Genomic DNA, 15,060 nt, shown 5'->3' with positions numbered 1-15,060 from the left:
GCGTTCTTTTTCTCCCAGCTCTACTATATAACATGATATAGTCAAGTATGGAAATGTGCTTCTATGTATCAATATCAATCAACAGGCAGCTGTCAGCTTCCAAAGGAAACTATTCAAATCAGAGGTGGAAGCCTGGTCCAACAACTATTGCCAGATGGCAAAATGAGAAATGTGACCCTCACATCAAGGTTTTCATATGTCTGGGAGAAGGCAGAGGATGCCTCAGACACACATTTGTCTGTTGCCAACTTATTATGTGATGATATCTTTAAACCCAATGGTGGCTTCAGAGTCATTTGAACGCTAAGAAAAGAGACTTATTCATCACAGCATCCCAAGTCACCACATCTTAATCTCAATGAGGTTTCATGGGAGATACTGTTAAGATTTCCTCTTTCATCCTTCGAAGAACTCGACTCTCTCTTCCTAGAATGATTGTACGTCCCCTGACACACCACTCAGGATGTCTGTGACAGAAAATTCAATGAAGACATCAAATGTTTGGAAAGCAGAGGATAGCGCTGCTTCTTGTTAAGACGCTTGATAAAAATATTTATTCTATGAGGCATCAAGAAAAGGTTTGATGTAGATAGATCCTTAAAAGCTGAAAGAAAGACCAGCATATTACAAGTTATACAATTGTATGAATTCAAATAGCTTGTTCTAAAAATAAGGTTTATAAAATTGGGAAAAAGGGTAAAAAAAAAGGGCAAACTACAAAATATAAGTATGTACCTCAGTGTGCCTACAATCTGCAGGGGCAACAAATTATTTACACCAATATCTCGGGGGAGAATAGACATTTACATCTAAAAGTGAGGTAAGAATGACACAGACCCAACGGGAAAGAATTGGCAGGTTTGCCCTTTAAAATACAACAGCTAAAATGACAGCACACTTTGGAGACAGATTAACGCACAGTCCAGAGAGGGAGAAAAGATGTTACTGTCATGGCGGGTAAAATGTCAATGAAAGCTGTTGACTCTAGAGAGGAGATGGTAAGCTATCATTTCAATTTTTTTAAGTCGACAAAGAGCAATATTTTTTAACTCAAGATAGAGAAAAGCAACAGAAAGAAGTACTGAAGAACAGTCGATAACTTGGCACCACAGTGATGATACGTTGGGGCTCATCATGATTACAATTAAGAGGCTCAAAGACGGGAAGATAATCAACATCCTAACATGAAGCACCCTGATTAAATTATTTGTTTCCGTCCAGCACGCAACACGGGATATTTATAATACATCAGAAATTAATTTGCATAAGAATAATACAGATAAATGGTGGGTAGTGGGGTTTTTTGTTCGAGCTCATCATCTCAGTACAACGTTGCGTTTGAGTGTAACGGTGCACAGATGTGGTCCACGTCATTCTCAATGAATTATCTGCTTGTTTATTTCCTATATTACCTCATGCACATTTTAAACAAAAGCAGTGAAAACAAAAACAAGAAGCAAGTTCATTAATCAACAGTTTTAGAAATTACTGGCAGGTAAAGTCCACTGGGAAGGAAATATTAATTAGTTCTTATACTGAGGGAAGCGTCAGACCTCGGACCTTGTTCATATGGCTGTGGCGATCAATATAAATGGGTTTTCAACTGTGAAATAACTTACTACTAATAACAACTAAATAGCTGTTCAAACCAAACTGCAACCTTCTAGGCTTAAAAAAGGATCCAGGTTAAAGTGGGAAAAACTGCAGTTCCTAAAACTGCCACTAAGGGCTGGGTTCAAAACAAGGTCAATCGATCACTATAAGGCCCAATATTAAAATGCCGAAGTTTCAACAGAAATAAACATTTATCAATTTCTTTCAAAGTTAAACATAAATGAGGCCGTGGTTATTTTGATTGTAAGGTGGATATCTATGGGATTCACCTTCACCTTCTCCAGCAAAGTATGTTGTATTTATTTTTTTCTTAATTAAGACTAGTAATGCTTAGTTAAATCCTGGATGTATATATCCTCATTCTTAGTTTTGATATTTTTAGTACTTATTTACTTTGTATTTAATATTATATTGTGTTTTTTTGCTAATATTGTGTGTTTGGACAACCTGCTGCTGTAAAACGCCACAATTTCCCAGTTTGGGATCAATAAAGTAATTATATTCTATACTATTTCATGTATGTTCACTTCAGACTCAAAAAAGACAATGGCCTTAAATTGGACTTTTTTAGCAAATGGCCAAAGATCTAATTTAAGGCTTTAAAACAATGCTCCACAAACCAATGTGTAACACGCTGGTTTTTATAAACCTATTTTATAAGAGTTAGGGGGAAAATATAATTGAAATTAGAAAATATTTAATAAAGCCATGAAGGCCAAGACAAGCTTTTACTTTGGCTTTTAAACTTCTTCCAGCCTTCATCACCAGAGGATTTTTGTTGTTGTTTTTACATCATTTATGACATCCTTGACATAACTACATCAGCTCATGAAGACCATGGAATAGTTGAAAGAAACTAGCAAGTCTACCTTCTATTTATTTTTATTTTTTTCTTTCTTACTCAAATGAATAAATTGGATCACAACTGTTACAAATGATTACAATTGGTTATCTATATTTTAAATGAGGTATTTTTCAAGCAATGGAGTATGTCATAATACTTAAGAGATAAACCAACAGCACTGAGCAGTAGAGCAGATCCCCCAGAGGCAAAATCATCGACCATCTTCAGCATTCCAATTCAATAGCAGCTTAAGGCCGAACAATAATCTTTGAGAAAAACAAACAGTTAAATAATGCTAATTTCAGAGAAGAAGAGCGTTATAAGCAGAAGTAAAGGGTAAAAAGAGCAAAGTATGGCAAATAGAGGGGTTCTCATTTTGAGCTCTTGAGAGGAGTGCCTTAAAGCACTCTTGAACAGGTATCCTGAACCATACTGATTTTCCAATAATCAATCAATGAGTGCGGAGAAAGGAGGAGGACAGTGAAAAGAGACAGATTGTCAAACGGCACTGGCTAAAATGAGCATGTGTTTGTACAACACTTTGCTTTTCAGAACATGAAGTCTGACCCATTGCAAAAGTGATACTCAGTGTAAGAAAGTGATGGCTCTGAAAGAGAATGAGACCCATGGGCAAGAAAAGGCGGGTTAGAGAAAGAGATTCATTGTATGAGTGTGATCGTGTGTGCATGTCGTCCTGTATGAGCGTGGCTGTATAATTGGTTGCCATCCAGCTCTCATTAATAACCGCATGGGACTCCAGGGGACTTCCCAGCCTATTCCCTCCACCCTCTTAACAATCTCATGCAGCCTTCAGCACCGCTTGCTGCGTCGATCAATGGCCCCTGATTATCCCATTTGTTAGGCTCCCAATAAATGAAGGTTATTACAATGGCATGGGCGTCGATCTCCTCTAGGTGTGCCGTTACTAGCTGGCAGGGACAAGTCAAATATAAGACATTTCTGCCTAAGATCCAGAAAAAAGCTAACAGCATGTTAATTGGAACTACTCTACAAATATGTAAAAAGAGCTTTATAGAAAAAAGAGAGAGTCCAGAGTGCTCTGAAGTTCATAAAGTGTGATGAACAAAGAAATTCATTAGGGAAGAAAAACAAAGGCACCAACCAAGGAAGAAAAAAAAAAGTAATAAAAGACTTTATTTGACCGGATATTTCATAGTGAAAATGTGAAAAATAAAGACGAGTCAAGTCCAAAAAGTCAAGCTGAGAAACAACCCACGAGTGGCAACAAAAACTGCCTTTATAGACAGAGCTTATTGGGGGGTTCTGAAATTGTATATGACATCTAAGCAGGGGAATCCGGGCTTCAGCTGACGAACATTACAAACCGGTGCGTCTCAGAACAGGGGCATTTAATCAGAGCATGAAGGAAAACTCCTAAAGCACGCTGTCAATTCAGCAATTTTAAAACGGTGCAAACACACTGGAGACAGCAGGTGTCTTCCTCAGAGTCAACAGAAAAGCTCTCTGATGACTCTGAGGAAGACACCTGCTGTGTCCAAACATCAGTGTGTTTTTTTTGACACCATATTAAAATTGCTGAATTGACCGTGTGCTCCAGGAGTGTTCCTTCATGATTTATATGACAACTATTTTGCCAAAAGCATGACATCAGATTCCTGTATCAGCAGCAGGTGCCTTGTTATTAAGCATGCTTGAAACAAACACTTAAAGGTTGAGCTGAAAGTCTGATATTATAGTCTCCTCCTGGTTTGATCACACTTTCTCCATTGTCTCTAGCAATCCTGAATCACAGCTATTCTTATGTACGGTAAAACATTCAATAAATGGTGATCCTCTCAAAAAGTCCAATATTGGTTCATTTTTTGTATTTCATTATTGAAAATGTTGGTGGAGTGCACAAATACATCAGCGGGTTTCAGTAACGTTACAGTATCATCTCAGACAGTGCTGTGGCTGTTTGTAAAAGACATACTGGTAAACATCTTTGTGAGTTGCTAGTAGGTTTACAGTATTATACATATATAATATATAATAAAGTATATACATGAGCACTGTGAAGTTAAATGGACTGAAACTGCTCTCTCTAGCTGGCAGCATCTTTGGATTTAAAAAATAAAGATTGTATAATTTTAAACACGTGGTATTGAAAGTATTGAAGTATAGTGAATCTTATCAATTAAATGAAAACCATACATTAAAGGTTTGCAAAGTGTCAACATCTATTTGTACTGGAAGGAAGAGAGTTAATGTATTCATTTTTATTCCCAATGAAAGACATCAGTATTTTCCTTTCCCTAATTACAATGGCACAAAGAGGAAATGAGAGCTGAGATCATTTTCATGGAACTAATGGGCACCCAAAACCACACATTGTCACAGGATAAATGAAACTCTTCGAGAACTGACACAGGTGTTGTAAGACAAGAGGAGAAAACAGAAAGGGAGGTCAGAAGTCAGGTCAAGTCCAGCTCAGTAAGCTGGGAGCTTGCTAACAAATAGTCTTTAATCAGGCTGATTCCCACAGCGTCACTACAGCGATCCTGCTGCTATAATTGAATAACAATGTAAAAAACACTCCCGTGTCTTTTTTTATATGCACTGCCTAATAAAAAACACTCCCGTGTTTTTTCTCTTATTACCTTGTAAATAAATTTAGTTTTCATGCCTCGATGGCTGAAAGTCTATATGCACTGCCTAATGAGCTGTGTACATTGATTGTATTCACTAATGATGCGGAAGATAAAGCGGCACAGACCGCCTGTCTTGTTTCCACATTATTACAATGGGCTTGGATATTGATGACGTATTGATTTCATTATTCCTAAATCGAAAAAGACAGTAAGCAATGTATGTGTGAAAACCAGCAGGCAGAGAATTGTAAATGAATCGTGTGTTTGCAAACATTTGTTAGTCAATGACCACCAGTTTTCCACAGTGGTGCAAGTAAGAGATCATCTGGCAAACTGCAAAAATCATGTGTGATGTCCACCTAATAAAAGGCCTTTAAACAATCGTAACATAAACATAAATTGCCAGTCCTTCTTAAACTAAAAGACTTCCTTGAGCCTGTGTAAGAATCAAAAACCCTAAAAAGACCAATGAACTGATGGGCTCCATCCTAAAATCTTTTACAACCCCTACAAGCTATTTTCATTTTTGACACATCCTGCTGTAACAAAGTGTTCGACCTAATACTAATCCCAGTTCTGTGGGCACAAAAAAGACAAAGGCAGCAGTCACTGCTAACAAATACTAAAATACCATGATATAGTATCTGTATCAGTAACTGTGAGTCACAGTTATAATGAAACTCATTGTGCTAGTTTCTCTGACTTCAAATAAGACAGAAAACAGTCTTTACTGTTAATGAAAAATAAATCATCACATTCATACAACAGCTCTCATACTCTTAGGTCACACTCTGCCTTGTCAAGAAGTTCAAAGGCTGTTATCAAAACTTTTAAACCGTACATGCAGGCCAACGCTAGCTGTTGCTTATATGTAGTAAATAGGGATTTTAATATTTAGTTTTTGTCTTGAAAAAAGGAATCCTCTGGTCAGTTGTTGGTTATTCAGGAAGAGGTTATCAGATTGCCTGCGTTTGTACAAAATCCTGGGACCCAGCAGGAAAACATGGAAAACACCTTTTAAGCTCTACATCCCAGAGTGGGATGTACATTAAAACCGGGTCCAATACAGTAAAGTTAATAAAGTAAAATATTGTAAATAAACTACAGTTTTCATGATTTCACCATAAACGCTACAAAGTGAGTGTTTAACAAGGTCAATGCCAGTTTACAGTGAAGTTTAAGTTACTACTTTGTAACTGTCTGTTCTGCTGCTTGTTGCTCACACCCGCTTCCTCAGGGTACATTCTTCTATTCATCCCACTCTAATGTCTTGCTTGCCCTTCTGCCTCTTTCCACAAAACTGCCACCAAGACATTTTCCCATTTGTTTTTTGGCAAGAAGAATCGGATCTGATCCACCTTCACGCTCAAAGAGCTGGACAGTTCCCACACGCACACTGTCCTAAAAATAAGCCTCAGCTACACCTTTTCTGTGTCTGACAGGACAGTGGACTGGGACGAAAGGGCAAAGGGAGGGGGTTTGACGTAAAGTTTGTTTCAAGTTTACGTCACACCACTCTCTTGACGTCATGTACCTTACAGCTCCGCAGGGGACTGAGACACAAAACAGGTAGGGACAGAAAAGTTTGAGTGTATGCCAGCAGGTAGGGCTGTTTACATCTAGCTTAGAGGCAGTACAAGGCTTTTTTTTAAACCCCCCTAGGACCACTTGCATAAAACTCAAATGTAGAACTCTGCATTAACTCAAAGCCTGTACGCATTCATTTTGTCAGTAGGAAGCCATAGGTAACCTAAGGTTCTGATTTATAAACCATCATTACTGTTGAACTGAGGGTACTCACACAGTCCTCATAGAAACACCTTTAAACTTCTGTCTGCATATCAATATGTGTTTCTAATCCGCTCCATTCAGACCTTTCAATAGCCAGAAGGGCAAAGAAGAGGGGCACTTTTCTTTCAACTGTGTTGCATCAGTGAAGTTTTCCAACTCCAGAACAGCTGTGATCAGGCACCGCTTGTATAAGAAGCTCACATCCTCATCACATATTCTTCTCATTATAAATACCAGCATTAAGTTTGTGAGACAGGGCATGAATGGTTTCTGGGTTTGCTTGTCTCAGAAATCTGTCTCGTGGCGTTTTGAATAAAATTAGATCTTACACAACATATAATATTCAAGGTCAATACTTAAGGTTAACTTTTTTCTTAAACTATAATTAGATACCCTGTTCTCTGGCTTAAGACACGTCCTCACAGTCAAGCTCCTTCTCTACATCTACTTTAAGATTCTGATTCTCTCCCTGATTTTTGCTACAACTCTCTCAGATCCCCAATGTGTATTGATGAGCAGGGAAATAGTTAATCAAAGTGCAAGCAGGGGCTATTTGTGCACTGTTTCCAAGTTAAAGTATTCCAAAATATAAACGGAAAAAAATCAACAAATTATGTTCTGAAATGAAAATGCCAAGCTTTTATTACAATTTATAGTTTCAGAAAAAGTGTTTAAGGCAACATGTTAAGAACAAATGCAACTTCTGGGTCAATAATGGTGAAAACCTGAACAAGCATGAATTATCTGAACAGGTCAAGGTCCATGTTTCTTTATCACAACATACAGGTGTCGTGTTCTAAGTTGACCCATTTATGAGAGAGTAAAAAAATAAGTCTAAAGCAACTAATTAAAGCGACTCCTGCCTGATTTCATTTTTTTTATACTTTTACTTTAAATAAGAGATAATTAAATTCATTCCATATAATTGCAAACCTTTCCCCACTGATTCAGTTGTTGTCAAGCTGACTGCTTTAATTTCACACTTCTGGTCTGACAGCTCAATAAAAGGAAAAGCATCTGAGATTCTTTGAATGCTTGTGACATTACCATCAATAATAATCCTGCATTCTTTCTTGAGAGATTTCTGATCAACACAGCACCTTTTTATTCCTTAAAAGAACAACCTGTCATCTGCTGGCCCTGACCCTGAACTTTATACAGCACCACACTGATAGGTATTCATTGAGGATAAGTATTTGAAAACTGTTATCATGGATCCACTTGGCAGGTGCAGCAAAGACACAGACAGACACAGACAGACACAGACAGACACAGACACACACACAGACACACACACAGACACACACACAGACAGACACACACACACACACACACACACTTTCACCAATGGGCCTTGTAATTGTACATCCCCCTTCTCTCCTCCGGTGTTCATAGAGCCAACTCTCAGAGAGTGTGTGTGTGTGTGTGTATGTCTCTTCAACAGCAAGACCTCTGATTTCCCACAGTGCAGAACATCATTTACAGCCTTCATTTAAGCCTCACACTGCACACCTCTCTCACCAGGCTAAACTGTTCATACCAACTCGCTCCATATTCTAACAGCGAAAAGAAGCAGCCAGTCAGTTCGATTCAGAAAAAGCAGTAAAAGGTCAGCTACTGTATATAATCACCCTGAAAAAAAGGCCTACCCTTCTGGGGAGCCATCTCACTGTTATAAACCTGATTTTGAGATTTGTCTTTGATTCATAATAACAAAAGCAGCACAGCAAAACGGAAAAATGCTAACATCTTCAGAGAATAATGTCTTTGTATTATGATGAATCAAGTTTAACCAGGTGACCTGTTGATAAGTTGCTTTATAAATATGATTAAATCAGATTATAGGAGCAAGTCTAAATGGTAAATGGACATGAGGGAGCTTTTATAGTGCTTTTCTAGTCTTCTGACTACTCAAAGCGTTTTTACACCGCAGGTCACACCTACACATTCACACACTGAGGGCAGAGGTTCTTAAATTGTCCACATTCATACGCCACCAACAAAGCAGCGTTGCAGACATTTGGGGTTAAGTGTCTTGCCCAAAGACAAATCGTACATCTGGCTGCAGGAGCTGGGGATCTAACCCCCTACCTTCTGGTTGAGAGACGGCCGACTCTACTACTGAGCCATGCATCTTTGGATGAATAAGAGCAAATTCTTATCTGTAATCGCCTTTCTATTTTCTACTTTCTATAAAATGGGTACAGCAGTCCTAATCTAGAGTCGATGTGCTTGCAGGTTTCTATGTGGCACGGAAGCTTCAGTGTTTAGCCAGCTCTGCACCGGTCTTGAAATCTTTCTGCGTTCTTCTTTTTTCAAAAGCATCTCAAATATTTATCTTAGTTTTACCACCTTTCTGGCCTACTTCTGTGGTCAAAACAAATATAAAACCATTCCGCACCGGAATCGAAACTTAGACATACTGGCTGCTGTGTTGTTGCCATAGAAACCATCACTTCAACATAGCCCGTATCCTTAATGTCTGATGATATAGTAAGGTCATTTTATGATTTAATTCAGTAGATATCTTACATCTTGGGTCATTAAAATGCTGTAACATTCAACATGTGCAACTTTTTTTTTTTGCAATAAGCAAAAATAATAATAATTTGCCTGTATTAGAAATGAATCACATTCATATAAACTATTTAATTTGAAGTATTTCAATCATAACATCCAAAACTCCAGTCTAAAACGTCTCCTCTTTCACCCCTATTCATATCTTAATCATTTTACTCGAGAAAGGATTACTTTTGAAAAGAGTTTTAAAAAACGTCTTTGTGGAAGATCTGCCCCCTTAAAAGATGGATGTAACCCCAGGGCAGAGTTCAAAGCCAAATTCTTCCTGCAAGAAACACAAAACACGCTCTGTCTTTGCAGTTCTCTGAGCACAGAGATGTGAAGGGACACTTTCTTCTTACGCAATTACAAGTGAGGGATTCTAGCCTGAAAAGACTTGGAGCAATGATAAATGTTACACAGTTGATTTAGCATGACTTTCTGATGGGAATGCCCATTTCCAGCCTGCCTCCATTACCTCTTTCAAATAAATAGTCACACTCAATGATGCCGTCTCATTCAACACTTCCCTGAAGCTTGACACTTAAGTGGGCACTGTACAGTAATTCTACTGATGTCCTAACAGCATAGAGGTGTTACATTTTCATCTGGGTGAATTTCTACAACAGGTGCAGCTTTTCTTCATGTTATGCATAAAATCATTATATATGTAGCCCTCTGTAACAATTAGGCAATCGAAGAATCAGGTTGTAGGCCTGCAGCGGATCAAACAGCTGCTTTATAAGAGCCTGCAACACTTTCATGAGGACAAGCTTTAGGATCTTCTGTCAGAGCGTAGCAAGGGAAGCCTTCAGCAGAATAAAAGAATTGGCAGGACAATAAAGAGGAGGGTAGCCGATGATTTGTCAATGTGTCCTTAATGTATGAAGAGTGACGTCCTCTCAGTGCACACCAAAGCATCTGTTGATCTGACAGATCTGTTTCCTAATGCACAAGTTTTTGAGGTTCTCTGTCTTTTTACACTCTGAAGCCTCAGATGCCAAGGGCTACATAATGCTTACATCCCACCAAGACCATTTTTGATTTCCTTTCTCTGCACCAGGCAGGTATCACAGAATAGCCAACACCAGTTCAGATCCGGATTCAGGTCCAGTCCTATATGCACCCAGGTTTAATTTGAAGAGTGTTTCTTTCTTTTTTTAAACAGTGCAGCTTTTGATGCTTTAATTGTAGTCTATATTACACAGTGCAGCTTTTTCTCGCCTTACAAGGTGGAGGTTTTTCAGTGGAAAGGAAGTCACAGATGAATGCATATGTTTGAAATCGACACACGCACAGTCGATCAAAGTATTTACTGAGACAAGGCACTGGGAGTTCAAATGCCTGGTGTGAGAATACAGATACACACGGAGGAGTCAGCAGAGACAGGTGTCTCTCTGTGACTATGCTGAAGTCTGATTTTTATATGATTTGATAGTCAGTTGGGACTGCCTACAGACGTTGACACAACTACAAGGCTCCTTCAAAATATAAAGCACTGGATCATATCACAAGTGAGACATTCGGATGTTCCAGACCTCCGCTTTAGGAACATCTTTGAATCAGACCTTGTTGAATTTCAATTGAAGACCTCTGTTCTACACTTTTTTTTTTTACAATTCTGTTGTATTTTAATATGTAGTGGACACTGGACCAATATGACTGATGTTACTTAACTCATTTAACTTGCAAAAAGTAAAAACAATTTTAAAAAGTCCACCAATTCCTTTCAGCTTTGGAGCTTTACATCCTTTAACTACAGAGACAAAATGATTTTGCCCCATTTTTTGCATACATGTATATGAAGGCAGCTGTCTGACAGTGGGGAGTAAAGTTATGTGAAAATTTTATGTTGATATGTACAGTAGCATGCACTGCATTTTAGAGCCTACTTTTTCCAAATTTGTAGTTTAAAGATCCCCTGAATAGACCAAGAACAATGTGTTGAACTGTTCACTGTTTGACTCTGCAGCTTGTCTGAGATACTCTGACAAAAACTATCATCATTTCCAACTCAGATGTAATGTAGTTCCCTCTGTAACTCTGCATGCGGTAGTCCGACAGAGCTCCTACAAACTCAAACCACAGCACAGGGAGCATCCTAAACCCGCTGTATCCCTTTCACACATAGATAAGCAGAAAAATTACCCTGTCCTTCATCCTCCAGCTCTGTGCCAAGGCCTTGGAGCCCTCAATCTTCTCTGAGTGCCGTTTCTTCATGAAGGCCAGGGGTAGTTTCCAGTCATTCATGTCAGCCTCTTCTTCCTCTGCCAGGCCCACGGCCGGCGAGTGAAGCAAGTCTGAGTCCATTTTCATCAGGGCCCTGCAGGGGAAAGCTCATTTTAGTACCACAGATTATCACCCTCTTACTATGGTGGGAAACTTGCATTCACTAAAAATTAAATGGGAAAAAAAGGCATGAAAAAGAATATTTAAACTTTCACAACGTTCCACTACCACTTTGCTCTTTGTCAGGAGACTATGAATTTATGAATACTGACTGAAGTGCCTTTAAATTGCCTTGTTGGATATTGTTGTTGCTTGGAACGATGCGTGTTCTAGGAGCTGGGCCAGTAGTGCCTACAAGTATATGTTCAATCACAGCCCCCAATCTCGCTCTGCTGCTCTTCAGCTGTATACTTGGCTTGTATAAATATGCCTGAAAATCGGAGTTAGCCAAAATACTGTGTCATGTATCCTCCTCCATAATTCTGGAATCAAATATTTGTTCTTCATAGAGTAACTTAACCGACAGTTCATCATGTAAGTGAAGGAGGGGGACTACAAATCCAAGCTGACACAGCCTGTAGTTCCATCCTATGACACAGCTAGTGGCCAGAAGGACAGATTTTGTGGCTGCACAACAGTGTTGACTATGTGAACAACTGCAGGTGTATTGGATGTGCATTGGATGTGCATACCCAACCACAATACAAATAAATAAATAAAATCAAAACATTAAGACATCAGTTCTAGCCATCACACACATTATGCAACAACCAACATACCTCCATATTGACTTTTTTCATAAATCATGTTCTTCCAGCACCTCTACTATAACTTACTTGTATTTTCTAGTTCTTGTTTTAAATCAAGATTGTACCTGTATTCTACTAGACAAGTGTGAGAATATGGCTTCTGCAGACTTCAGGAAAAATGTTTTGCAAAGAAATATTTCTATTGCTCAAAATCAAACTTTAGGCATTGAAATCCTCACACAACAGAGGATTGGACTCTGTGAACTTTTATGAAGTAATGACTTTAACTCTTTCTCAAAGAAGAGTGAGTTTTGCTGCCACAGAAATCCATAGATTAATATTTCTTAACTAATGATTATGGTTAGAAGTCATATTTAGTGCGCAGTTGTGAAGCAACTGGTTGAATACAAAACAAAACTGAAACCTATCTGGTGGGATCGAATCCCACCTGTGGCTCCTTTCCCGCATATCATTCCCCACTCTCTCTCCCTGATTTCAGACTCTATCCACTGTCCTATCTCTCCATTAAAGGCACAAAAAGGCCAACAATAATTCTTAAAACTGAAACCTAACAGACTTCCATCTGCATTTATTCAGTACAATACTGAACTTTAACTTTAAACACATGACTTGCATCATCATCGACTTGGGGATCATTACTTGCACATAGCTCTGTATATATATATATTTATTTCTCGTTTACTGCACATAGTTCTGTTTACTTCTGGTCACTACTTAACATAGTTCTGTTTACATCTGTTTACATCTGTTAGTCCGATCACTGTCCACTTATATCTACTCTTTTATATTTTGAAGTTAAGTTTAAGCTTTAAGCTGTATTTAAATTGACACTTTATATTTAGGTTAACATGTTTCGTCTACCTGCTCTGTTGTTAATTTACTGCTCTGTGTGCCTTTGAATTGCCCCCCCGGGGACAAATAAAGTTTTTTGAATTGAATTAAGCACCTGTACGACTCTGAAGTGTAGCATCCGGGTTACTATCACACTCCCTCTGAGAGCATCACATTAATCATGTCATGTAGGGCTCAAATTAGCCTTGTGAACAATACTCAAGCAGCATATGAAAAGCCAGCTGTGCATTTGTTATGCAGGTGCGCCTAAAATAATGTTAATACGGCAAGGCTAAGTTAAACTTTACTTCACATACTGAGCTCTTGTGCAATTATATAATGTGAAAAATATGTGTGCAATAACCTCAGGTGCAATAAGAGATAATAAGTGCAATAAGAAAACTTATTTATATTTTCATTTCATTGTACAGTGTTCCCCTTTTTATATATATATATATATATGTATTATATCTTTGCTTTAATACAGTGTATAACTTCTGTACAGTTTATTTAAATCACTTAGCTGTTACTACAACTTATTTATTTTTACTTTTTTTTTAACTTTTCTACTCTTCTGTTTTTCTTATAATGCTATTCTATTTTATATATAATTTTAACTTTTTTTTGTAGAAGCTGACTCAGGGAGAAACGCACAAAAATTCCAATGTACCTGTACTGTCCTGTACTTGTGAAAATGGAAATAAACATCTATTCTATTCTGTTCAATAGCGAACAGCTGGTGGGACAGTTAGCATAATAACCCGGTTAGCTAGCTAAGTGCTAGCTTGACTAGCGCGGCTAATGTGACAGCTCTCTCCCTGAGGCTGCCTCTGAGTTTCTCTGTCAGCTGTCAAAGTGCATGAGAGGCTAGTGCTATTTAAAACTTTTTTCCAGGTTGCTAGTGAAACAACGTGAGTCGGGGGGATACGTGAAAGTGAGCAGATGTGTAGAAATGGCGCTAGTTGTGTGGAGAGAGGCATGCAGACCTTGGTGCGGTGGGATTATCGACCCCGGCTGAGGAACCTCTCCGTCTCCGGACGATGACAGATACGGTCGCACACACAATCCTAGTCAAAAAATTGTAGGGCAGCGTCCACAGCCTGTAAAGTATGTCAAACCCGTCAAATCCGAGCTGGACGGGTGCGTGTTTGCATGGGAATCTGCGGCTCCTCTCCCCACGGCTCTTCGCTATGGGAAGGGGCTGGAGACGAGGCCCATCTTCACACGGACAGTCTGCCACAGCCACACGAAGCACCGACCACAATTGTCGATGAACTGGGGTCGTATGGTCTTTTTTTTTTACAAACCAGCGACCCTGGTAGCTTATTTGGGGCAACGGTTTCTGCTGAAATCAGACACAATTCCGAGAATGGCTCCGGAGAGGCACTTCTTCAGCACTTCTGCAAGGGCGCAGCCATCTTGGGTTGGACCCAGAATGCACTGTTGGGGCGGCGAGGCTGTCATGACGTCACCGCTGTTGTTACTATCACACACCAAAATATAAACACACATACCAAGGCCATGTAAAAACCCATAGCATGTGGATTCAGGCAATTATCCTATATTTCATTATACGAATAAAACCCATCATATTGTTTTCATTGACAATAATGAAGCAGGTATGGAAGCCCATTTCTGCTAGTTAAAAAAAATGGGTTAGGGTTAGAAGATTATGAGAAATTATGAGATAATAAAGTCATAATTATGACATTCAAGGATGCATGGCATTCACATTGAAGACTACATTCAAGGAATGTATATACAGGCCCCTGGAGCAGAAGTCACGGAATAAACCACTTGAGCAAGGGAC

The 15,060-nt window shown here is 38.8% G+C and overlaps 1 protein-coding gene across 4 annotated transcripts in view; it reads right to left on the bottom strand.

The window, feature by feature from the left end:
* Positions 1-14,693, bottom strand: part of rptor (regulatory associated protein of MTOR, complex 1) — a 176,147-nt gene extending 161,454 nt beyond the window's left edge. For all 4 annotated transcript variants that reach the window (XM_061047764.1, XM_061047782.1, XM_061047773.1 and 1 more), the window contains exons 1-2: positions 14,237-14,693; positions 11,569-11,743 (exon numbers count right to left, since the gene is read on the bottom strand). In XM_061047764.1, the coding sequence (XP_060903747.1) occupies positions 11,569-11,736 (168 nt within the window). In that variant the 5' untranslated portion in view covers positions 11,737-11,743; positions 14,237-14,693. The remainder of the gene's footprint in view (positions 1-11,568; positions 11,744-14,236) is intronic.
* Positions 14,694-15,060: the final 367 nt, after the last annotated feature.

Source organism: Labrus mixtus, chromosome 2 (genome assembly GCF_963584025.1).
Source record: "Labrus mixtus chromosome 2, fLabMix1.1, whole genome shotgun sequence".
Classification (NCBI taxonomy): Eukaryota; Metazoa; Chordata; class Actinopteri; order Labriformes; family Labridae; genus Labrus; species Labrus mixtus.
This window is presented reverse-complemented; position numbering and strand designations above follow the sequence as displayed.